Source organism: Asparagus officinalis, chromosome 2 (genome assembly GCF_001876935.1).
Source record: "Asparagus officinalis chromosome 2, Aspof.V1, whole genome shotgun sequence".
NCBI classification, from domain to species: Eukaryota; Viridiplantae; Streptophyta; class Magnoliopsida; order Asparagales; family Asparagaceae; genus Asparagus; species Asparagus officinalis.
The window spans coordinates 63,612,406-63,638,926 of NC_033795.1; the positions used below are offsets into that span (position 1 = coordinate 63,612,406).

General features: G+C 37.4%; 3 protein-coding genes across 13 annotated transcripts; all 3 read left to right on the forward strand.

The window, feature by feature from the left end:
• LOC109831540 lies at positions 1,470-17,041 on the forward strand. 11 transcript variants are annotated; one of them, XR_002244447.1, is made up of 8 exons: positions 1,470-1,896; positions 2,017-2,054; positions 13,538-13,590; positions 13,682-13,791; positions 14,382-14,484; positions 15,922-15,983; positions 16,568-16,656; positions 16,831-17,039. XR_002244447.1 is itself a non-coding variant. In XM_020398878.1 (8 exons), the coding sequence occupies exons 3-7, from the start codon at positions 13,584-13,586 to the stop codon at positions 16,570-16,572; spliced, it is 267 nt and encodes an 88-aa protein (XP_020254467.1). In that variant the 5' UTR covers positions 1,470-1,896; positions 2,017-2,054; positions 13,538-13,583; the 3' UTR covers positions 16,573-16,656; positions 16,831-17,039. The 11 variants fall into 11 exon arrangements, 4 of the variants coding, with proteins under 4 accessions (XP_020254467.1, XP_020254464.1, XP_020254465.1 ...); XM_020398878.1 differs by having other exon boundaries at positions 14,402-14,484; XM_020398875.1 differs by lacking the exon at positions 13,538-13,590 and having other exon boundaries at positions 2,018-2,054; positions 14,402-14,484; positions 16,814-17,041.
• Positions 17,912-21,293, forward strand: LOC109831253 (probable WRKY transcription factor 9). Its single transcript, XM_020398586.1, has 6 exons — positions 17,912-18,097; positions 18,184-18,318; positions 18,417-18,686; positions 18,767-18,880; positions 20,681-20,743; positions 20,808-21,293. Exons 1-6 carry the CDS (start codon positions 17,912-17,914, stop codon positions 21,120-21,122), a joined length of 1,083 nt encoding a protein of 360 aa, XP_020254175.1. The 3' UTR covers positions 21,123-21,293.
• Positions 22,980-24,567, forward strand: LOC109831254. Its single transcript, XM_020398587.1, has 3 exons — positions 22,980-23,033; positions 23,118-24,467; positions 24,556-24,567. Exons 1-3 carry the CDS (start codon positions 22,980-22,982, stop codon positions 24,565-24,567), a joined length of 1,416 nt encoding a protein of 471 aa, XP_020254176.1.

Genomic DNA, 26,521 nt, shown 5'->3' on the forward strand with positions numbered 1-26,521 from the left:
GTCCAGCCCACTTCTAGAAGCGGAAGGATACCCTTTTGGGAGGAGGGGATGAGGGGGCCGACTCGGGTTATAGCCTGAATACTCTTAAAAAGCTCTGCAAATAATGAGAAGAGAGGTGGTGAATGAAGGAGAGACAAAGGTTGTTTGAGAGAGGGAGTTTTGTTGGGAGGAGGGGAAAGGGGAGGAAATGCTGAAGGTGGAGGAACTGTGGGCGGAGGAGCTGGTATGGGCGGCACTATAGGCAGAGGGAATGGTGAGAGAGGGGTGATAGTTATTTTACCATTGCTGATGGAGATAATATGCCGCTTTGAGTTCCGTACTGCCGTCTATTCACCACACCCAGCTTTTCGCCTCCTCAATCGCCTTTTCGTATCCATCCTGTTTAAACTAACTGTTCCAATAGTCATATTAATGAAATTTTCATTACTATTACATGTTTACATAAGTGATTATAGGATTTCTCTATAATCAATTCAAAAACATTAACAACATAATGAAGAAAAAAAAGAACAAAAAAACCGAGTCATTCAACAAATTAAATACGGTTAGCCTTTGAATTATCAAGATGTATCTGATGATTGACCAACCGTTGGTTAATAGGCTTTGATCGTGGTGAATTACCTAATTCAGAGGTTGGATTTTCAATAAATTCCAGATTCAAGCTCTTAAATATAAGATTAATATGATAGTCTCTCTTTAAAGATTAAACACTAGCTAAAGAATCAATCTTAAGATATTAAGAATCAATCTTAAGATATATATAACAATCACCTCTAGAGCTTCTTGAAGCAAAATTCGGAACATGTGGGAGAAAGATAGTCATCAACCTAGTGCTATTCTCAATAGATACTTACAAATGTGGTTCCTGTGTAGTAAAATTTATAATTTTTTCCTTGAAAAGCCAAATAAGTGAGTGAGAATATCACCAATAAGAGTTTGTAATAGTCAGGAAAGTGATCTCTTGTATTTTATTCATTGAAATGATAAGATATACTATTCTTTGAGCAATAGAATTTATATATTTTCTCTTGAAAAGCCAAGAAGTGAAGGTTCCTAACCTTACATAACATATGGTTTTCCTGCAATTTACACCTATAACAAAATCAATTGACTATATATCATTCTAAGTAGACTACCATTAATCTATATCTATATACTACTTCTAAAAGAGAAAACAAATGTCAAAACTTTTGCATACCCATTTTACCCTTTACAAATTTCATATACTACTTCTAAAAGAGAAAACAAATGTCAAAACTTTTGCATACCCATTTTACCCTTTACAAATTTCATAAATCTAATTTTATCCTATATTTTATCCTTCTTTTCCCTATTATGCCCCTTTCCTGTAATCTTTGTTTATTAATTAGTATTAATATTATTAGATGTTATTTATACTAGGTTAATTAAAAAGCAAAACATAATTACTCAGCTACCTTTCCTATCCTATCCCATCCTATCCTCTTTCATAACGCCCAGCACTCTTTCTTCCATATGTTATCCGCTCTCTCCCCTGCTCCTCTCCCTCTCTCTTTCTCTAAAAATTAATTCGACGTTTAGCCTCCTCGCTTTAGGTGCCTCCGTTTCTCAATGACAACGCTCTTTCTATATTCCTCCTTAATCGCTCTCTCCTCGGCCCCTCTTTCCCATCTCTCTCTAAATTATTTCGACGATCGATCTCCTCACTTTAATTTCTTTCGTTTTCAACCGTTGACAATGTATACGTCCTTCCCTTAGAAGATTCTTCCGTTACTATAATTGGTAATAACTGCTAGGGCTTTCTGATCCCCATCCCCATCACCAATCCCCAAAGACTAAAATTTAGGTTATTTTGTGATTCTATAAATACATACTGCTTCAACTTTGATGGAGCAAAGAAGGTGTTTATTTCCAATTGTAAGTATGAGTATTGGTTATTCATATTACCTTACTCTAATTCTTATTCTTATTCTTCGGTTTGTGGGTTGCTTGCTTACCTTTTTCTTTGTATTGATGATTGATGATTGTTGATGTCAGGGGTCCGAGATTGATAGGAGGAGTAGAAAGCTATCAAGGTAATTTAAAATTTTATTTGATCTCTATTATGTTGCAGAGGTATCTTTGTGAGCCGCATTTCTTCCCATTTGTCTGTTTTCTTTCATTGGAATTGGAAAGTACATTACAATAACATACTCTTGTGGGTTTTGAGTGCATCATTGAATTCTATCCGTAATTTCCAATTTGTTGTGATCATCTTCATTTTGCTTTAATAAGAAACGGGCTGGTTTTAAACATAGTTGATATAATACAACTACAGTAATTATAAATGTTTTTAATTTTTTCAATCCAGAATGGGCCTTTTAGTGTCTATGCCTGTTCTGAAAAATTGCTTCTGCTCCTGCTTTCTATTTTTTAAGCACACTTGTATTTTTGACCAAACTTCCCTTTATTACAACACATTGCTCTCCTTTTTGTTTTCTAATTATAATTATAAATGTGTATATTTTTTTTGAAGAAATAAATGTGTATATTTGAGAGTTTTGTTTTCTTAAATGTTTATATAGTGGGCTGTAGGCGTATAAAATTGCTTATAGGTCCCTTAGCATAGCTCGGCACAAACCGACGAACCAACGAGGCGACGAGGTTGACGAATCGCACGCAAGCAATGGAATACATCCATTCGCGTGTGGAATCAAGCCAAGGGTTCGAAGAGTCAACGAGTCATCCAACCAAGGGCAGACTCGGACGAATCACGATCGAATCAAGATCAGTTTCGGACTCGAACTCAGAATTGGATTTACTGCCTATTCAGGATCCGGATTTACTGCCAAATCAGGTCGACGAGTTAAGTCCGGATAAATCAACCACACAACCGAATCATGGTGGAACCAAAACGGATACAACTACAAAACGACGAAAACCACGCCTAAAGGGGGGGCTCGGCCGAAACCGAGCCACCTCTAGGCGCGGGCACAGTGAAGGTGGCCTATAAATAGGAGAGGTGGTTCATTTGTTCAAAGGTTGGATTTTTTGGAGGCGAAGCCCTGCTGGATTCAAGACTCAGATCTAAAAAAGATTGAAGCTTTGGGACTTTGAGGACTTGCTCTTCCAGATCCGGTACTCGGCGATCGTCAACGCCAAATAAGGCAAGAGTTCGAGAGGACCGGATCTTAGATCTACGCAGACGTACTCCGGATCAAAGCTTGGCATTTGATCCCGAGATTTGGGCGATTGTTTCCTTGGTGAACCAATCCCCCCCGGCTATTATTTCCTTGGTGAAATAATACTCGTCGTACTACGTAGATCCGACCGGATCTAGATCTCGCGGTGGTCCACGGATAAACCCCGGCGCAGGCAAAGAACCCACAAAGCGAGCGACCGCAAAACAGGAGCTTGTGATTTGTTCGACAAACAAGGAGAAAGTTGTAATCTTTATTTTATTTTCTTTGATTTTCATTGTAACCGGATCTTATAAAAAGACCGGATCTTTGTAACTCAAAAAGTTGTTATTTAAGATGACAATGGAATCAATAATGAAAAAAGACACGATTTTTCCCGCGAACAATTATAGCAAAAATAAAAAATTGGAGGTCGTGCTTTGCACGGGGTGCACTCTAGTAATTTCAAACATATTAATTGGTCTTACTCTACTATCACGCACCGGCGGTGATCGGGTCACTCCTGACATTTCCTGTACATGCTAATCGGCAATATTCGGTTGCCTATTGTTTGCATCAGTGTGGGTACTTTTTCCTTCAAATCAATTCATTTTTAAATATTTTTCTCTAATTGTTAATTATTTTCCCTATTAGATTCAATCTAAGTTGGATCATTTTGTGTAGTCCTATGGAACATTGTCGCTTGCTATTGGTTAGAGGAATGAAGGATTCTTGCAATTTCTTAGAGCAATTTCTTATCAGTTTTTATGTAATTTTTGTTCAATGACTGATGTCCATTTATATGTATGGGAGAATTTTTATGTGCTCATGATTTTATGTATAGTTCCTTTATCTTTTTGATATTATATTGAAATGCATATGTATCCGAAATTGATTGTCAATGCAGTGTAATATCTCTTAAGGGGCCATTCCATTCATGGATATGTTCAATTTGTTGATATAAATGAATAAATGGAGGATTTATTTACAAATGTTCTTTGGAAACTTACTATTTATATGGTTGAATTTCATAGATGAATAAATGTATTTAATTAGTAGTATGTGAGTTTTGTTGCGCGCAGCGGAAATTTCGGCAGCACTTCGGCAGCACAACAAGAGAGTCAGATCGCAATAAGACCCGGGAGATCCCGCAGGACCATCCCAGAAAAGGAAGTCAGTCTTGGAGCGTCTCGGTCCACTTCCCGACGAGCGAAGCAAAGCTCCAATCCAAGGATGTTTGGGCCCACTAAGAAAACCCCGAACGAATCAACACGTTGGGGGTCGCCGCCACCTCTAACATGACAAGGAACTCAAGGCAGCTGCACACGCTAATTTGCGCATCGAAGTCCAAGAGCCCGCTGAGAATTCACGCCCAAAAAGGCATGTCTCGAGGCGCGTGACTCTTGAGAGCCCTAAGAAGGCAGTTCACCCTCTGAAGGAAACGTTGTCGTCTGATGACGATAACGTTATACCTGAGGAATCATGCCAACACGCGATAGGTTACTCCGACCTTCAAACCGACGAGTTGTACTATCGTGATGGGAGCACAAGGAAAACCAGGAAGAGGAGTCCCCGAAAACCGGAAACTCAATGCCCCTGTTCCAAACTCATTCGGGCAATATTGTCTGAGTACAATTGCATCAAGACGGTCCCCGAAAGAGTTTCAGTTTTCGAAAGGCTCAATACCGAAACGCCAAGACCGAGGTCTAGGCGCTTCCGACAAAGAAGAAGGGTAATTGAAGACGGAGAACTTCCTAGGGTCACTACCAATATGACCAGCAAAAGGGCATCGACAAGGGATAATCCCGAGTCAATTCCGCCGGTACCCCAGTATCTAACTCGTCTGAGGTCTAGAGCCATCATACGAGGAACTTATGGTAGGGTTCGGACAAGATTACCGTCGGAAGATGAAGAATCGGATTCCTGCTCTGCCGTCGCATCAGATAACACGGTATCCAGTGATGGACAACCCCGCGAGTCATTCACGATAAGGCGGAACAAGTGGCCAAGATGCTCGAAGAAGCCATGGCTAAACAGCAAAAGAGCTTCAGGTTCGAAATGCAGATGGCTATGCAGAATATGAGAGAAATGCATGAGCAACAAATTCAAGCACTGACGAACCAGCAAGGCGAACCAAGCCGTCGCAACCAAGTTCATCAAGAAGACGAGGATACGAATGAAGCTCGTAATGCCAATAATCCTCCCGTCAGTGTAGGGGGTGGTAACGAGAATGCTAGTCACAACACCACGCTTCCACCTCAGAATCGTGCGGACGAAAACTCGGGTGAAAGTCTGAAAATCAAAAATCTCGAGAGCAAAATCAATACGTTGATTTCCGCTCAAGAGATAAAGAAGACTGGCATTCATTGTCCCTACCCCAGAGAGTGGGAATCAATCCCCTATCCGGCGAAGTTCAGTCTGATTAACTTCACGCCGTTTGATGGGAAGGGTTCACCCACTCAGCATGTGATTTAATTCAAATCACACCTGGGGGTAATTTCCGGCAATGAGCCTCTGATGGTGCGGTCATTCGTCGGCACTCTTCGCGGAGCCGCCTTCGATTGGTATCGCCGCCTCAAGCCAGGTAGCGTGAACATGAGCCTCTGATGGTGCGGTCATTCGTCGGCACTCTTCGCGGAGCCGCCTTCGATTGGTACCGCCGCCTCAAGCCAGGAAGCGTGAACAGCTGGGATGACATGGAGACCAAGTTCCTGGCCAACTTCTTCGACGACGACACCGAGATATCTATCGGATCATTGCTCGATGAGAAGCAGAAGGACGGGGAGTTAGTCGACACCTTCGTCAAAAGGTTCCGGAACAAGGCGATGAATTGCCGGGACCCGATCACAGAGGAATTCATCCTCCAAACTTGCCACAACAACCTTGCGTTGGACGTGTTGGAAGCAATGGGCACAGCACCGTCCAAAACGTGGCAGGATCTGAAAGTCCGAGGAGAGCAAGCTGAACGTTTCCTCCGAAGGAAGAAGGCCGAGAGGAACCGACCGACAGTTAATCCGCTGAACTCAAACTTCGCCTCTCGTGGTAAAGGCAAGGTACCTGCAGCTGCTGATGGTGCTAATCAAACGTCACAACAGCAATCCCGAAGGCAGCAAAAGACTTCGGGTCCGAGACTCCAAAAAGAGTACTCTTTCAAGGACGAAGACGTTCCAGCCATCTTCGAATCCCTCCTTGAAGGTAACAAGATCAAGCTACCACCTATCACAAATCAGGAGGAAGCTGACAACACGACGGATCCAAAGTACTGTGCTTACCACAGGAGGGTCCTTCATCCCACCAAGGATTGCTTCACTCTCAAGAATAGCATTCAGACCTTGATTGAAGCTGGCGTCATAACGCTAAGGTAAGCCAGTTGAGAACGGCACCACTCCGACAAGTATACGAGTATAAACTGCTTCTTAATACTCCAATAGGTATATGAGTCTAAATTGTTTCCCATTTTTAACGGGAAGTTCCTGGAGAATATTACGCTAGTATTCTTAAGGATAACCCAGTCAGGTAACTGAGAATAATGTCCGAACCAGTTCCGCAAAGGAAACTGGGGGTGGACGATTTATGTAACGGGAAGTTCCCAAAACCACAGCAATGTAATAAATGAGAACTCCCATTCAAATTCCCACCGTGTCTGTGTACTCAACACTCTCTTTGTTAGAGTCTTAATAATGTCTGAACCAGTTCCGCAGAGGAAACTGGGGGTGGACGATTTATGTAACGGGAAGTTCCCAAAACCACAACAATGTAATGAATAAGAACTCTCATTCAAATTCTCACCGTGTCTGTGCACTCAACACTCTCTCTGTTAGAGTCTGGACATAAAATTCCCAATTGGTCAAACCTTCCTACAGTTAGGACCACAACCAAAATCCTCTCTCGATTCCTCCAATGAACGAGAGGTCCACAGATCGAGCGATCAAACCTTCCTACAGTTAGGATCGTCTCAAACCTCCCGATTGGTCAAACCTTTCTACAGTTAGGACCACAACCAAAACCCCCTCTCGATTCCCCAATGAACGAGAGGTCCACAAATCGAGCGATCAAACCTTCCTATAGTTAGGATCGTCTCAAACCTCCCGATTGGTCAAACATTTCTACAGTTAGGACCACAACCAAAACCCCCTCTCGATTCCCCAATGAACGAGAGGTTCACATATCAAGCGATCAAACCTTCCTACAGTTAGGATCGTCTCAAACCTCCCAATTGGTCAAACCTTCTTACAGTTAGGACCACAGTCAAAATCCCCTCTCGATTCCTCCAATGAACGAGAGGTCCACTTTCAGATCGAGCGATCAAACCTTCCTATAGTTAGGATCGTCTCAAACCTCCCGATTAGTCAAACCTTCTTACAGTGTTAGGACCACAACCAAAACCTCCTCTCGATTCCTCCAATGAACGAGAGGTCCACTTTCAAATCAAGTGATCAAACCTTCCTACAGTTAGGGTCACCTCAAACTCCCATTTGGCCAAAGCTTCCTACAGTTAGGGTCAAAACCATAATTCACTCTCGATAAACGAGAAATTCACCTTTAGTTCGGTAATCAAACCTTCTGACAGTTAGGATCATCCGAAGTTTTCGATTCTCGGAGTGGAGGTCCCACTCCTAGTTTCATCATTCCGGATTCTGGAGGTGGAGATCCCACCTCGAGTCTCCTTTCCAGCTGAAGATAGAATATAAAATTCTTCTTCTTCAGTGTCGGGAGATAGAATATAAAATTCTTCCTCTCCTATTTCGGGTTCGTCTTTGCCCCAAGAGAAGACACCACTTTTTTTTAACTCCCAAAATCTATGCCTCACAGGTATTAGGAAGTTTATCCCGAATCCTAAGCAGGGATATGCCGACGCCTAACACACGTCGCCGGTTTAGTCTTTTTCCGTAGAAAAAGACACCAGAGTTCGACACTCTCTCTGTTAGAGTCTGGACGTAAAGTTCCCGATTGGTCAAACCTTCTTACAGTTAGGACCACAGTCAAAATCCCCTCTCGATTCCTCCAATGAACGAGAGGTCCACTTTCAGATCGAGCGATCAAACCTTCCTATAGTTAGGATCGTCTCAAACCTCCCGATTAGTCAAACCTTCCTACAGTTAGGATCACAACCAAAATCCCCTCTCGATTCCTCCAATGAACGAGAGGTCCACCTTTAAATTAAGTGATCAAACCTTCCTATAGTTAGGGTCACCTCAAACTCTCGCTTGGTCAAACCTTCCTACAGTTAGGACCAAAACCACGATTTACTCTCGATAAACGAGAAATTCACCTTTAGTTCGGTAATCAAACCTTCGGACAGTTAGGATTATCTGAATTTTTTGATTCTCGGAGTGGAGGTCCCACTCCTAGTTTCATCGTTCCGGATTCTGGGGGTGGAGATCCCACCTCGAGTCTCCTTTCCAGAATCAAGGAATAGAATATAAAATTCTTCCTTCCTTGTCACATATTAAATATTGTGGCAGGTTGTTATTAATAACACCAAAATCCATGCCTTACACGCATGGGGAATTTCATCCTGAATCCTAAGCAGGGATAAGTCTGCGCCTAACACGCGTCGCCGGTTTAGTCTTTTTCCGTAGAAAAAGACACCAGAGTTCGATTCTGGGGTATTTTATCCTGAAACCTAAGCAAGGATAAGTCTGCGCTTAACCCGCGCTGCCGGTTAGTTCTTAACCGTTAAAAAGAACACCCGTTCACATATTCAACATTATGGCAGGTTGTTATTAATAACACCAAAATCCATGTCTTACACGCATGGGGAATTTTATCCTGAATCCTAAGAAAGGATATGCCGACGCCTAACACGCGTCGCCGGTTTAGTCTTTTTTTCGTATGAAGAAGACACCAGAGTTCGATTCTGGGGCATTTTATCCCAAAGCCTAAGGAGGGGTAAGTCAGCGCCTAACACGCATCGCCGGGTAGTCTATTCCCGTGAGAAAGACGAAGTCTACGTATTCAATATCGTACCACTAAGAGCGTTAACTCTCTTAGAACAACGTCACGTGCGGAACGGATCTACACAATCTGCATGCTAGCCCGACTCAAACGGTAGTCGGTAAAGGCTAATCAAATCCGTTGAAGGCTGGGGGTTAGCCAAAAATCCCAAAGTCAACACCTAACACGCATCGCCGGGTAGTCTATTCCCGTGAGAAAGACGAAGTCTACGTATTCAATATCGTAGCACTAAGAGCGTTAACTCTCTTAGCACAACGTCACATGCGGAACGGATTTATATAATCTGCATGCTAGCCCGACTCAAACGGTAGTCGGTAAAGGCTCATCAAACCCGTTGATGGCTGGGGGTTTGCCAAAAATCCTATAAATGTGAGAGTCACTGACGCATCAGCTTCATTAGTTGGTCTCGTGACTTGAGCATCCAATGACATTCGAAACCCTAGGGTCAACGCCGATCAATGCGTAATCCTAGGTCAACGCCAGTCAACGCGTTGCGATCAAAAAGTCAACTACGACATTCGAAACCCTAGGGTCAACGCCGGTCAATGCGTAACCCTAGGTCAACGCCAGTCAACGCGTTGCGATCAAAAAGTCAGCGTACGACGTTTAAAACCCTAAGGTCAACGCCGGTCAACGCGTAACCCTAGGTCAACGCCGATCAATACGTTGCAATGAAAGAATCAATACTCCGAAAAGTATACGAGTATAAACTGCTTCTTAATACTCCAATAAGGTATATGAGTATAAACTGTTCCCTATTTTTGGTTGAGAAGTTCCTGGAGAATATTTTTCCTAAAAATATTCTTAAGGATAACTCAACAATACCATGCCGGACAACACGTCGCAAATGAGAACTCAACGCCAACATGTTGAACCAACAAGCACGAGCTAAAAATCAGGAATCGACTTCAAATTCGAAATTCCGACAACGGTCAGACAATAAATGCAGCACCGAAAACCTTACAGACGTTCGACAAAGCACCGAATAGCCTGAAGGATTGAAGGAATCAAGAATAGAAGCCACTCCAAACATCCCAAAAGGATAGGACAATCATATCCAAAGTATTCCAGACTCTTCTATAAAAGAACGAGGCTGAAATACTTTGGAGGGGGTATCTGTAGGCGTATAAAATTGCTTATAGGTCCCTTAGCATAACTCGGCACAAACCGACGAACCAACGAGGCGACGAGGTTGACGAATCGTACGCAAGCAATGGAATACATCCATTCGCGTGTGGAATCAAGCCAAGGGTTCGAAGAGTCAACGAGTCATCCAACCAAGGGCAGACTCGGACGAATCACGATCGAATCAAGATCAGTTTCGGACTTGAACTCAGAATCGGATTTACTGCCTATTCAGGATCCGGATTTACTGCCAAATCAGGTCGACGAGTTAAGTCCGAATAAATCAACCACACAACCGAATCACGGTGGAACCAAAACGGATACAACTACAAAACGACGAAAACCACGCTTACATATATATATACATAATATATACATATATATATATGAATACATATATACACATATATGTATATACATATATGTATATATATGTATACATATATACACATATATACATATATATACATATATACATATATACATATATACACATATATACATATATACATATATACATATGTGTACATATATATACATATATACATAGCCTATAAATAGGCCCCCCTTGGTTCATTTGAAAACGTTGGATTTTTTGGAGGCGAAGCCCTGCTGGATTCAAGACTCTGATCTGAAAAAGATTGAAGCTTTGGGGCTTCGAGGACTTGCTCATCCAGATCTGGTGCTCGGCGATCGTCAACACCAAATAAGGCAAGAGTTCGAGAGGACCGGATCTCAGATCTACGCAGGTGTACTCCAGATCAAAGCTTGGCCTTTGATCCCGAGATTTGGGCGATTGTTTCCTTGGTGAACCAATCCTCCCGGCTATTATTTCCTTGGTGAAATAATACCCGTCGTACTGCGTAGATCCGACCGGATCTAGATCTCGCGGTGGTCCACGGATAAACCCCGGCGTAGGCAAAGAACCCACAAAGCGAGCGACCGCAAAACAGGAGCTCGTGATTCGTTCGACAAACAAGGAGAAAGTTGTAATCTTTATTTTATTTTCTTTGATTTTCATTGTAACCGGATCTTATAAAAAGATCGGATCTTTGTAACTCAAAAAGTTGTTATTTAAGAGTGCAATGGAATCAATAATGAAGAAAGCAACGATTTTTCCCGCGAACATGGGCAAATTTGTAATCTGAATGATGTTTTTTCTGGAAAGTAGAAATTCATCAGACAAGGATTAATATCGTTCGTACACGCTCTTGATTTTCATCATTTATCATGACATTGTCCATCAATTTAAGACGAGCTTTCAGTTTTTTACTTGATAAACCTTCTAAGTTCTAATTTTCACCGGTAACAAATGCCATATCTTCTATGGTGCATTTCTATATATATTAATTACGTCATATTTGTGGTTGCTTTCATCAAGGCTGAAAATAGTATTTTCATACTTATGAAAAATATTTAGTCAAGGGAAAAATATTTAGTCATGGGAGAGGATTTCCATATTTATATTTGATCTCCAGTAGTTTTATGACTGTGATGACTTTTTATTTCTCACCTTTAAAAATTTGTTATCAAATTTTAATGTTTCTAATCTATCGACCATTTCACTTGATGAATATTTTATATAAGAAGATTCATAGTAAACACTATAATTGAAGCCTCATCATACATCTATTTTAGGGTTGTTTGAGTCTTCGTAGGGATTTGGGCATTTTTTTACTTTGATTCCTTCACTTGCTACATAATTATATATATTCAAGTTTGGCCCATGTTCTTCTTCCTATTTTACTTCGGAAAGGAACTTGATATCAGACCCTTTATGGAGATGGTATTCTCTATGTCTAATTATTAAAACAAGTTTCTACTACATGCATGGCCTTCCTTTCTAGATTTCTACATTTCCTAACAGCAGATGGTCAACTTTCCATCTTTAGGAGATGACACCAAATCCCTTCTGAATTTCTCTTCATATTTAAAGGTCATGCTTAAGAAGCATAACCATCATCATAATCTTTGATGAGGTTTTCTTTTCCATGCTTTACTTAATTTGTCATGATATGCAATTCTCATTTGAGGGGAAATTTGGTGTACTTGCATGTTACTTGTATATGCACACTGCAGACTCTTTATATTAGGAAAATTCTTCCAGCATACATATCTATATGTTCAATACTTCATTCAAGATCATCAACTCTTTTCGAGATTTGATTTCTCAAAAGAGAAAAAAATAATGAAATTTAGTAAACATGTCAATTGAGATTCTGGGATCTCCATAGTATACAAGGTATTTTGTGCTCTTCATCATAATCTTTAATGAGATTTTTTTTGTTGCTAATTTGATTGTAAACTATATATATTGATGCCTCCCCAGATCAAAGTCTAATTAGCCCTACACTATATGCCACTTTTTTAAGTAGTTCCTATATTTTTGATAACTTACTTTTTGTTCCATCATTTATGAAGTGGAGAGCTTGCATGAGCATGATTGGATTTTGTTGAAATAATTATTCCAAATTTTTTATATGGTTTTTGTTTTATGTTTTTCTAGCTTCCATGGTTCCAAAACGAAATAATTAAGCTGATTTTGGCATTCTTCATACTAAATGTTCATCTATAGAGAGAAGGTGAATGAAGGAGCAGACAAGGTCAATTTCTATAATCGTAATGATATATTAAGTGAATGATTGAACATAGAGTAAGACAGTGTAAAAGTATCTCCTCTATCAAACATAGAGTAATGATTTTATTAGTTTGATCTTTTATCTTCAGGAAGTAAACCAATGTCAATATAGTGTTTCGGTAAGTTTGACACTACTGAATAATAAAATTAATTAATTTTGGAGTCGGACTTGGCCATATTGATGTGTGTATTAATTATGGAAATGTGTGCAGGTCTATTTATTTCCTCCCTTTCCAATGAAGCTCTATTTTCCTGTCCACTAATATTGCTTCTCTTCTCCTATAGAGCCATTTATAAACCTGATAATCATTTTTACCATCGTTTACATTTGTCAACAGTTATATGCTAGCATTTCCATTACCAGTTGACTAGATTCAATTTTCTAAGCACCGAGTTGGTCCACTAACTATTTTGCTGATAAATTTAAACACTGGTACTCAAATTGTTATAATTACCTATTGAGTATAAATATATGTATTAGTAGGAAAAAGTGTGGTGGTACTCAAATTGCGAAGAGGTCTGATGTAACAACATTGCTAATGTTGTAGTATTTTCATTGCGTACTTTCTCCTTTATTGAGTTACTTTCTCCTTCGATTCTATATTTATATTCACTACTGGGTAGATTAATTGATACTATGATTTGCAATGATAAAATTACAACCATAAAATTTTCTCAGAAGGTAAAGCATTCAAAATTCAAAGAAAGTATTACTTCATACTAAGATGGAAGGTACGATTACAATCATTTATTTTTTTTCTCTAATTCTAATTTTCTAATAGTCTGATAGTTTTTGTTTATTACTGCTACGTTCTTCCTGAAGTGTCTCAGAATATCCATTCTCGACCAAATGCCTTTGATATGTCCAACCAAATCCCTTTGATTGGAGATGTTATTTCTGTCCAGCCCCCTGCAATTTGGTTGAATGTTCAGGTATCTTAACGCATAATAGAATGCCAAGATTTGAACATAACCAGATTAATTTATAAATTGCATTATGTTCGTTTACATAGCCTGATTTGGAACTATGGGACAACATGTTATAGTTGCACATCATCAAATATCCTTGATATAAGTATTCACATAGGTTAAGTGCTTCTTAGAAAGAAAAACTAAACACCATCATAATGAAGAACTACCTTAAGTTTGAACATAGTCTGCTGCAATAATGTCAACTTGAACTATTTAGGATATATTAGATGTTGATCATGAGAATTATCAATGAACATCAGTTCAGATACTTTGTTAATTGTTTCCATAATTAGCTAGCCCTCTGGACACATGACATTGTTTCGATAAGTGATGGTTATGATATATTCTTGTGTTAAAGCTTAAAATGGAATATTCTTTGCATTTAAGATATTTTCCTTTTTTTTAATATTCTGGTAGTGTGTATAATTGTAACATAGGTATGCTTGTGTACTGAGTACTTATGATTATTCAGATTGATATGACTCACTACATAGTAGATATTTTTGTTTTGGAAGCATGTTGGTTAACTTGTTTTATTTTGCTAATATCAGCTTGGGAATAATCTGAACAGGCGCTTTGCATTTTGGGGAGAATCGATTTTGATGCTCCCTTTTGCTATTCTAGGCTTAATCATGAAGCCTTTAGAGCTAAAAGGTACAAGGTTGCTTCTATGATACTTGTATTTAGCGTTGACTATGCTGCTTAATTTGTTTTTTGCACTTAAATGTGCAAGTTTTGGTTCATGCAAATTTCCGAAAGAAAAAAGGATATGGGGAAATGACTATTCTTGTGGTTGAAGGTGATGATACTTAGATATTTTCGTCATTGATATGTTTTTGTTGCTGAGGAGTTCATACCAGTTCCATATGCTTTGTCATAGGCTTCCATGTATGCATTCTTTATATGATTCGTTTATTTCAACAAAATGACCTCCCAAAAACCATTGTGTCTTTTGAGCAATAAAACCTTTGAACTTAATTTGGGAAGTAACTCATTCTGAAAGATGGTTCTATTGTTTTTTACCTGTGGTAGACGTAACAACTAAACTGTTTCCATCCTACATTTTTTTGAGAGGTGCATCTTCTTTGAGCAGCAATTTATAATTTGTGGCACTTTTCTATGTTGTTAAGTGTATAACTGTTAACTCTCGCCTCACATTCAGAGTTTTGGTGTAGGGGAAGAGACTTTTAACATGGTATCAGGACAACTCCGTTTCAAATCCCGCCTGCCACATACTTAAAATGGATTTAAAAAAGGATACTACTGCGAATCTAGGCTTCAGCCATGAAATGGATGCTCAACCCGTAGAGGAATGTTGTATAAAATTATAAGCCTCGTCTCTACTTGTGTAGTGGAAGTGGCCTTAAAAACATATAAATGCTGAAAATTAGTATTTATAATCAACTGATCTCTTCTTGCTACTTCTGTATTACGTAGCACACATGTTCGCATCTATTCAACACCAATAGGAAGCAACCGTATCCTCAACACATGGTTAGACCGAGAGATTGTGGAACATTAAATTTTAGGAGAAATCCAACTTGAATAGAACTCTTACTTAACCTTTTTAATTAATTTGAGACCGTTGCTGAGTTGGCTTTTTCTTCTTTAGTTGAACTTGATGTCTAGATTGATTACTAACTTTTATAAGCATATTTCAATTGGTTTAGTATGCAATGAGCTTAAGCAATTTTATTCGCATCAGCACAAGTAGTTTCCTCAATAAAGCCACAAGGCTAACGATGTTACTAATGTTGAAGGAGAACATAGTATATTTGTTTTGTTTGGAGATGATGAGGATATTTATTGGTAACAAATAGAGAACATAGTATATTTGTTTTGTTGTGCTTGTTAGTCAATGTTTGTTGGTAGAATATCAAGCTGCTCAAGCGAGCATGCCAAATTGAGTTTTAAATATTAGTCATGCAAGTAGTAGACCCACAACTTACTGTCAAAAATGGATGATGTGCCCTTGGATTTTCAAATCATCAGTGTAAGGTATTTGCTGTTCTTTTTATTATCTTTCGACAAAACAAGCTCCGATGTTTAATTTTCCTTAACCATATTTAAGCTTTTCTTAAAATACTGCAGATATGGCAATCTAAGCAGGGAATATAGATACCTCTTCTGGATAGAAATTTTGAACATTACCAGTACGTATTAGTCTCTGATGTATGCTACTACATATCTTATTTGCTATCATGAATTCCTGTAATGTTTTGATTACTAGGCTATATGTAAAGGCATTAAAAAGTTTATTGGGATGCATGACTTAAGAAATTTCTTTAAGAAAAACTTTCTTTTATAGCAAAGGCATTAAAAAGTTTATTGGGATGCATGACTTCAGAAATTTCTTTAAGAAAAACTTTTTTCTGCTCTTAGCTCAGCTAATTTGCTTTGTAGATAGCTGTTATTGTTACAAATTTATTCTTATCTGTATATCATTATCTTTCATCAGGAAAGATAATTCAAATGAAATCCAACAAAGGTTGCAAAGATGTTCTGAATGTGAATATCTTCAAACTAACTAAATTTGGTTTTCAATAGGTAGCGTGATTGGAAAAAGAAAATACAAGTGTTAAATTTCACAAGACAGGATTATTAGCTTTAAATTTTGGCTTAGTTATAGATCTCCCTTGCACTTAGCAAATATACAACAGAAGTTTTCACTATGTTCTCATTGTTCTAAAAGAAAATTCCATGTAACTATATCTGATTGACTCATTATTTTTTGTAGGTTGAAGTGAATGGAACAAGTTCTTTGTGGACAAAGATGGAAAAGTCATGGAAAGATATGCTCCGACAACATCACCTTTGAAAATGGAGGTACAACTTTAACCCACATAATTTTACATGGAAAGATATGCTCCGACAACATCACCTTTGAAAATGGAGGTACAACTTTAACCCACATAATTTTAATTCACTTTTATTTGTACTTATTATTTCAACTATATTTTATCTTTCAAAAAATAATACATAGCTTTTTGGGGTTTGCAGGAATTTAAGTGCCTTCTTTGAGGGACTGTATTGCTCGTGATGCGAGTATGTGATCTTATGTACGCATAAAGGGATGCTTCTTCTAGAAAACTTGTATATTGCTGGAAATTCATTAGCTTTTTGTTGTATGTGAGAAATATTGTTTATTTTAATTATTGGCTTTCAACAATAAAGCTATGTTTGCAAGCTATCTGTTAACTCTTTTTTACTCTTATTGTATGTATATCGTCATGCTAATTGAAGATTTTCCTGGTTTGTAATGTGATGCTAAATATTAGTTATTTATAGTTAAGATCAACTTACCTTTTCTTGATTGTGCAGTCACTTTTATCACGCGCACCATATATATGGATGATTAGGTTCCTTCTCTATGTACAATATTCTAAGTCCCGTGAGATAATGGTTAATTGGTATTCATCTTGTGTATTGTGTATAAGTTCAATACATAATTATGAAAACATTACGGATTTTGATTCATGTTGTTTCTTAATATGCATCACGTGCAACGCACGTATTGCATACTAGTTATAACAAATATTGATTGGACTAAAAGGTTGCTAATTACTTAATTAATCCAGTTCATGGAGATGCATGCTGCTGGCTAATATATAAAAATATCTGTCAAACGGCAATTAAGAAAGGGTTCTTAATTAATTGCCTCATTTACATCAAGGCCTGATCCCAATGCATGCCAGCTCCTCAATGAACTATTCTCATTGGAGACCTAATTATAGTTAAGACATGGATCAACTTACAGATCCAAGAAATATTGCAAACGTGAAAAAACAAAGGTAATAATTCTTCTCACGTTGGAAACTTGTAACAAATTCTATATAACAGTTGATGAGAACGTTCCAAAAGGGTTGGCCTAAATACTAAAATATGAGAAGATGCCTCTTCGATTTAAGAGCTTCCAAGTCACATGATCCAACAACTTGACGAGTGCTTTGAGAGAGAAAGAGAGAAAGCTCTTACAATATCTCATACACGCTATGCCATTGACTTACTCTCTCGAATCCAACATTACACCTTTCGAGAGAGAGGGTAGGGAGGGAGGGAGGGAGGGGAAAAGATTGAGAAGATGTCGATGAAGAAAGAGAGGAAGATCCATATTGATCTCTCTCTCACGTTACAAGAAGAAGAAAAAGAAGATGCCAATGAGGAAGATCATCACACACATAATCTTGAAGAAGAACAAGCAAAAGAGATAGGAGAGAAAGGAGAAGAGAAGTCAACGCAAGATAATAATTTGATGATAGATGAAGAGGTTAGCAAGCGAAAATGATCAAAATTTCTCATGTATTTTAGTTTTATCTTCATCTACTTAGATTCTTTTTTCCATGTTATTCATAGGTTAAACTAAGAGTCAAGATAAATCGCATGAAGGAGGAGAACACACAACTACAGAAGATAATTGATTGCACCATGAAAGATTACTACGATCTGCAAACAAAGTTTGTGGCTATCCAAAAACGAGACCAACGAGAGGTAATTAATATCTACATACATCTCACAAACTAATTGAAATTAAATTCTCATTTTTATTTTTATCTCTAAATTCTAATTTTGACTTTATCTTAAATTAGTATGACAAGCATGGGAAGAATGGATACAATGAGCACAAAAGGGTTCATGACGAAATTGATGAATCTTCGCAATTTAAGCTCGGCTTGTCATTAGGGTTGCAGACACAAGTTGAGCAGATTGAAAAAGAAACATCAGATGGAGAGAAAGGCATAAGAAGATGGACAAATGATGACACTAATCGAATAAAAACAAATGAATTGGCTGCGATGATCAATCCGGCGAATAGGAAAACTAGGGTTTCAATCAGAACAAGATGTCAAGGTCCTACTGTAAGTATATGCTAAATTCTGTGAATTGAATAATTATGAATTTAAACCTCAGTTTGATTTATTCATGGAAGTTTTGGCAGATGATTGATGGGTGCCAATGGAGGAAATATGGGCAAAAGGTTGCTAAAGGGAATCCATGCCCGAGAGCATATTATCGATGCACTGTTGAGCCTGGATGCCCTGTAAGAAAGCAGGTATGTAAACGGATAACGCGAGCTCAAGAATATGGCCCTAGTTTATATATATCAGTACTTTTCTTTAAATTTTGTTGTCCAAGAAATCTTTTCTAGAATTTGTTTTAAGAAAGATTGGATAGAGTTACAGTGACTCTGGTCAAATTTCATTTAGAGAGTTAGCAAAATGAAGAACCTGGTCCAAAATTGTTATATGACTACAGTTCGGAAAGATACTATATGTACATAACCCAACACAGAGTCTGTGCAACGTTCTCCAATGTATCATCTTCAATAGTAGTGCAATTCCCAATTCAGCGCTCTTACTTATTTGAGGATGCATGTGTTCTTAAGATTTAGCCATAAAATTAAACTTTTTAGAGGCTATTTTGTCCATGACTATTTGAGCGTTTCTTTTCCCTGGAATATCAAAACGGTCACTTTAGTGGGACAATTATATCATCTCAAAAATTGGTGTTGACGCTTAGTTCCTTCTTTTCTTTAAGAATTTGAATCATGGAAACCTGCCCCTCGTATCTTTGAGACCATATAAATTTACCTGAGAATTAGCGATAACAATTAAACACTGTTTGCCTCCTATTCATTGCTACAATATCCAATAAAAATAATAATGTTTTTGTTTGAGTTGTAACTTAAAACTTGACTTTGTAGTGGGAAAGTTTAGTCCCACATTGGATAGTAGATGAGAATGAGGGTTGTTTATAAGCCTTCTGTTACTCTCCTATGCCTAGAAGAAAATATGGGTTATGCTCCACAACACATGCGCGCACGCCGAACTGAACCGGGCTGGGCCGGGCCCAGCTCGGGATGCACGCGCGCCCATGACCTGCGGACACCAATGCAGCTCCGGATTGAGAGGCCCTTAACTTGCTACATATTTATTTTTTGCAAATTAGAACAATTAAAGCGTGATTAATATGTTGTAGGTTAGAAACGTGATTAATGTGGATCTTCTCTTCAAGATAAATAAAACGGCTAGGAGAATTAAAACAGGAAATTAAAACAGCTATCTTTAGGAGAAATAAAACTGTAATTAAAACGTGTTAATTGCTGCGGGAATTAAGGGTCTAAACGGGTAGCTGGATGAATGCAAACGGCTAATTAATAGGGCGAGAATGGTGGATCTAAATGATGGAAATGTGGATCTAAACGACGGCTTTAATCCTATAAAAGGACCTATAGGCGAGAGGGCTAATATACAGTGAAAAACACAACAGTACTTCTCTCTTATTCTTCTCTTTTCGATTTACAACTTCTTGCTGTTACTCTTTTGTTGGTTCCTTGAAAGTTTACGAAGAATTCGTAAGCCTTCTTGAAGCTCTTGCCTACGAGAAGGAGGTCGTCTGAACGAGGCTCGTAGTATCACCGTAATCCATTGCCGTGTAGCCCTGTATGAGAAGGGGTAATTAGATTCTTGGGACAGTGTCTTGCACGTTTTGATCATCAAGCTATATTCTTAAACCCTGTTTAAAATTTTGATTCTGAGTTATATTTTTTAATTTGTTATTTTCCAATTTCAATTAACTGTTAAAATTACATTTCGTGCGAAATACAATCGAAACAGAACCTATTTTTTCCCAACAGTTTTGACTATTTTCATGAAAATAATGCTAGTTTTGCGAAGGTTTTAACAGCCGTTATAGTGAAAGGGGGCTATTGGTTAGTACAATTTGTGCTCATGCGCTAAAGAACAATTCCTTTTAGATCTTTAAAGAGTATTAAACTAGAACAAACGTACCAGAAATCTAACTTCTTGAAATATCTACTTTAGAATTTAATAAGCTTTAAACATATTAACAGGTACAAAGATGCATGGAGGATATGTCCATACTAATAACCACATATGAAGGCACACACAACCACCCATTGCCTGTGGGAGCTACGGCTATGCCTTCGACTACAACAGCATCAGCAGCGGCAGCGGCCACCATTGCCTGTGGGAGCTACGGCTATGCCTTCGACTACAACAGCATCAGCAGCGGCAGCGGCCACAGCAAAGTTCCTGTTATTATCTTCCGGCTCAAATTCATTGTCCCCTGATACCTTTCTAACTGATGGCTTTGCTTGCAACCATCAAAAGCCAATGTCTCCTTATCTTAGCCCATATTTGCCAAACCCTTCTCATTCGTTTCCCTTCAACAACATCCCAAACTCTGCAAGCTCTTCTAGTTCTCTATCTCATCACCAAGTACCAAAGCCTTTCAGATATCCATGGCATTCAACTAGCTCTGGAGAGAAATAGTCGCCATATACAAGGAGGAGGCTGAGCTATATATATAATAAGTTCAGGCTTTCATCGCCATTAATTGCCTTTGATTTAATTGTGATGTGATCCACATTTTATGCCAAGTAGATTGCTTAAAATGCATGTAAGTGTTAAGAGGTTTTATGGACTTGTACATGTGCTTGTAAATGGCTGTCTATACAACAAATTCAAGCATATTTTAATTTTCTGGACTCATCAGAGTAGCGGATTAGATATCAGCCTCTATTTGCTCTAGCTAGAATATGATGAACAATTAACACAACCATTCTAGAGATTTCTTGAAGAAATGTAAAATATAAATTTTAACCGTATCAACCCTTACTGTAACTTCGACATTTTGATATAGTGGTTGAGTTGTATCAGAGCAATCTAGGTTTGATTCTCACAAGTCACAAAGTTAAGATGTATATTTTTTTTAATATATACCACTTGTTTTAACTCAAATTTTGGAAAAAGTTAGCGGCTCAATGATACTCAAGGATTTGACCAATATCTAAAAGCAAAAGATTGGCTACCATACGTATCGGCTCCCAAGCTAGTGCGCACGTGAGGACTAGAGAACATCTAGTCACAGAAAGAACGTGGAATAAACCTATTCATATCAATATTTCATAACAAAAGAGTAGGATATTAAAAATCCTAACGCACAGGGGAATCAGATCGAGAGAGAATGGAATGGAGTAAGGAATGTAATAGGGCAATGAATGGAATGAATAAATAATAAAATATAGGGCAATGAATGAAATAGGAATGGAGTAAGGAATGGAATAGGGCAAAGAATGAGTGTGGGAATAAAATATGTATTTCTATTCTTAAGTTTGAGTGCGATTAGAGAATGAAGTGTGAATTAAAATCTTTTTATTTTTGGAATGAATAAATAATAAATAATTTGAGAATATTTGATATGAATTTTAATTTTTAGTGGGAATGCTCTTTCTCTACCAATACACTGGGAATGATGTGGAAATGAAGAAGTGGGAGTGATTATTCTAGCTTTTAAAAATATGGTGCATTTGATATTGATGAATGAAAAGTAAGAATAAGCACTTCATTTCCACTCATTCCCACGTGCCAAGCAAGGCCTAAGGTGAATGACGGCACAACAAAGGGATTGTGCAAGCACTATTGTAAATACATTAACGATAAAGAAAAAGAGCCATCCTGTTCTCTCAACAAGTAAAAATTACAATGTGAAAACTCCTTGGAAAAAATTATTTTTAAAATCTCTTTCTTTCGTTCTCTCAAGATTCACGACATTATTGTAAATACATTGCTGTGGATCTCTCAACATCCATGACATATTTTGACATTCACGATGAATTTGTAGACTCGACTATACTTGATGAATTTTCAATTAAGGATTCACATCGCCAATGGATTTATCCTCGCCATACACATCCTTGACAGGCGACGACTTCATCCTCACCAAGTATTGCATTGCTTCTCCCTGCAGGATCTTGTCACGGCCCACGACCTAATCGGATTGCAATGAGGCTGACACACACCACTCCGACGATAGGTTTGTTGCAATAATATTTTAAACCTTAAATTGCTACTCATTTTTATTTTTATCAACATTGATCAAATTTGGAAAGGATAATTTCTTAAATAAATAAACAAATATTATAAAACCAATAATAAACCAACAATATAATCCAAACCTAGCTATTCATGTTCTCAACCAATCCCTTGCTCACAATCTGGTTCACATCAACTACTTGGGAAGGGAACAAAAGCAATTCGTTAGAGTGGATTTAGCAAGTACTGTCAAAGAAATAGGAATCCAAATAAACAGACTTGTGAATAATAATTCATATTAAACAAATAAGCAAAATGAACGATAAGCCAAAAAGAGATATTGATGGGCAAATAGATAATTTTGTACAAGTTATTTAGCAAAGGTGACCTCTATTCTGTCCAGAAGCTCTATAGCTGTGTCAGGAAATTCAGTGATTCTGTTATTTAGCAAAGGTGACCTCTATTCTGTCCAGAAGCTCTATAGCTGTGTCAGGAAATTCAGTGATTCATCAGGGTTGGAAGCTAATCTGTCCAACTGTCCAGAAGCTCTATAGCTGTGTCAGGAAATTCAGTGATTCATCAGGGTTGGAAGCTAATCTGTCCAAGTGTTCTATATTTTATGGAGGAGTGGAAAATTCAGTAAAAGAGGAAATCAACCATCTCCTAAGCTTTCCTGAAGGAAAATTACCTATCAAATACCTTGGATTGCCTCTCATCACTAAAAGGCTATCTTATTTGGATTGCAGTCCTCTTTTCAAAAAAATTACTGGTCAGTTCCAAATCTGGCTGAAACACAGTAATCTTTCTTATGCAGGGAGGCTTCATATCATCAAGAGTGTGATTTTGGGTGTTCAAATCTATTGGACTTCTTGTTATTTACTTCCAGTTAAGGTCCTCCAAAAGATTGATGCTCTGTGCAGGGAATTCTTATGGGGAAAAAATGATCATAAAGCTAAAATTCCTCTTGTATCTTGGGACAAAGTGTGTATGGGGAAAAACCATGGTGGTCTAGGGATATTTTCAGCTGCTAAGTGGAACATGGCATCAGCTCTCAGATCTATCTGGTATATTCATACTGATAAGGAGCTGTTATGGATCAAATGGATCCATGGTACCTATCTAAGAAGCAGTGATATATGGCAAGTAAGTGCAAAAACTGGTGACTCTTGGCTTTGGAAACAATTGTTGAAGTTGAGAGACAAAGCTGTGTCTCTTTGTGGAGGAATTATCAACTTGAAGCAGTGTCTTAACTCTTCCTACAGGAATTCTAAAATTCAGCTATCTCTGCTGTACGCAAATCTTCCTCCTTCATCCAACAAAGTGACCTGGTACGAAACTGTCTGGGAAAGGCTAAATCCTCCTAGGCAATCTTTTATATTATGGCTGGCTATCCAAAATAAACTCCTAACAAAAGACATGCTTGCTAATAGAGGGCTTCTTCAATCTGTTCATTGTGTTCTATGTGAGGGTGCTTGTCTTGAGTCACGCAATCATTTATTCTTTGATTGTGTGTTCTCTAATGAAGTCTGGAATGGGATTATGAACTGGCTCCAATTTAATTGGAGACCTTGTGATTGGATTCTGATTACCAACTGGTTCAGCGACAGGTTAAAGGGGAATAGATTCAAACTGAAAGTGAGACGTATGGCGTTAGCGGCAATAGTTTATAACATTTGGAGAGAACGTAACGCTCGTATCTTTCAGTCGAAGAACAGATGCACTGATCAAATCATCAGAGATGTTAAAATTGATATGCTGTCAACCATTCTCAATAGCAGGCTGACGGAAGAGCACAGGGAATGGGTACTATCCCTGTAAACTTGTGTTTCTGTCTGGGTTTTTTTCTTCTTCTCTTCTATGTTTCTTTAATTCCCCTGTTTTGATTCCTCAGTTCTTTTGCTGAGTATTCTTGATGTACATAAAAGCATATTTTGGGATATGAATTAAATATTTTTCATTGACCAAAAAAAAAAAAAAAAGATAATTTTGTACAAGCAAAATGGTAGAGAGATAAGATATCTTAAAAGACAGCAATGTAGACTATAAAACTTGTAGTGAACTGATAAGAGTGATATCACAACTTAATAGGCATAATGTAAGTACTAAGCACGTCCACTCAAACCCTAACCATATTGTCACAACCTATACCGAAATGTATAACAAATCACAAATAAAATTGATGTGAGAATAATCATCAATATATGAAAGCAGGGCATATCATCCACTCTACTGTAGAATCATTATCATATCACATCATCATATTAATCATAAAGTAAATTGAAAATTCAAACAATAACTGCACTTAATAAATATCATTTGAAATTTATCTTTATTTACATTTTTATTTGAATATGGAATTACTAAGCTCATCCATTTAAGGTAGTTACTCATAAACATAATCGTAATCCCATAATAGGTACTCATCTCAGAGTCCTCTAGCCAATCAACTCATCTTAAGACGCGACTCATCATATTACTTATCCCCCCATGCCTATTGTTATTTAAATTTTATTTTCTTTGTACATATAATGTTATGCATAAATCCTAATCCTCTAAGCAGTGACCATATAACTAGTTAAGGGTTATATATCATTGTTTATCTCACGGTTGGTAGCTAACCACCCAAACGTACATACATAATACCTAACCTTGTGATGCGAATAAATATGGTAAGTTTTAAGTGCCCAACAATCAAGCTCTAGTATTTAAGATATCGATCTATAGGGAATGAGAGTATTAAAAAGATAGATCTAAGTGAGTTCTTTAAATGTGAAACAAGAAATGGCAGTGGTGTGTTTAGGTAGAGGGTTTTGTCATAAAAATGAAATGCTAAAATAAGAGGGAAGAAAGACAAAAAGAGGAGAACAAAATAAAAGGAAAACAATAATGAAAAATCAAATCAAAAGTAAATAAAAAATAGAGAAAATCAAGTGAGAAGTCTAAGAATCTAGGATAGAATCCACTAGTTAATTTTAATTTACATTTAATAATTATTCCCATTTTATTCACATATCACTTAGAATTATTAAGCATAGACTACTATGTTACTAAAAACAAGCATAACCTATCAACACTCATTCAAACAATATTACTACTCATGAAAAATTTAAAAAAACTAGATGATAAACCTAGAATTAACAAATCATTCAAGATAATTATAGCCTATCAAATTCTTTTCTATCAATTAGCTCTCTTGTTGATTATCCTTAACATGATCATTTTAAACACAAAAGTGAGCAATTTAAAAAAAAATAGTTTCATCTAATCCAAGAATTTTTGAAAGAGAGTAGCTACTCATATTAGAAATTAAGAGAGTAGCTACACATATTAGAAATTAAGAGATAAAAATTAAAGTCTAAATCATAAAGCATAAAAGCAATATGAAAATAAATCTAAACAACAATGTAGTAAAAGAGAGAAATAAAAAATCTACACAAAAAAGTATAAAATGGCAAGGAAATAAATTTACACTACAAATCTAAACTACAAAGCAATAAGCCTACGCTACAAAACATGGAATAAAAATAAGAAATAAAATTCCAAAACCTGCAATTTTAAAATAAAAAATAAAAAAATAAAAACTTACATTGCAAGGGGTTGACCCCTTTATGAAGCAAATTTTTATCTTCATCATCAAAAGAAAAGAAGAATAAAAATTGAAAAGGAAGAAAATAAAGTTTGTAATTTTAGAAGGCCTTCTTAGTTAAGAGTGACCCACCACTACAAAAAGGAGCTTATAAAATTTTTACATATCCCTAAACCTCACTCTCCACCCCTATTTATAGCCTACAACATTTAACCACAACCATTGGATTAGTCCTGAGCTCCACGAAATCAAAATCAGCTATTCATACATT

Excerpts from the sequence above, each read along its gene's own strand:
- LOC109831540 (XM_020398875.1), top strand. The coding sequence starts at position 1,867 with ATGGAGCAAAGAAGGTGTTTATTTCCAATT. Across the intron at positions 1,897-2,017 it reads GAAGGTGTTTATTTCCAATT|GGTCCGAGATTGATAGGAGG; the intron begins GTAAGTATGAGT and ends GTTGATGTCAGG. Across the intron at positions 13,792-14,401 it reads CAATTTGGTTGAATGTTCAG|GCGCTTTGCATTTTGGGGAG; the intron begins GTATCTTAACGC and ends TAATCTGAACAG.
- LOC109831253 (XM_020398586.1), top strand. The coding sequence starts at position 17,912 with ATGTCGATGAAGAAAGAGAGGAAGATCCATATTGATCTCTCTCTCACG. Across the intron at positions 18,319-18,416 it reads AAAAACGAGACCAACGAGAG|TATGACAAGCATGGGAAGAA; the intron begins GTAATTAATATC and ends ATCTTAAATTAG. Across the intron at positions 18,687-18,766 it reads CAAGATGTCAAGGTCCTACT|ATGATTGATGGGTGCCAATG; the intron begins GTAAGTATATGC and ends AAGTTTTGGCAG.
- LOC109831254 (XM_020398587.1), top strand. The coding sequence starts at position 22,980 with ATGAACGATAAGCCAAAAAGAGATATTGATGGGCAAATAGATAATTTT. Across the intron at positions 23,034-23,117 it reads AAATAGATAATTTTGTACAA|GTGACCTCTATTCTGTCCAG; the intron begins GTTATTTAGCAA and ends TATTTAGCAAAG.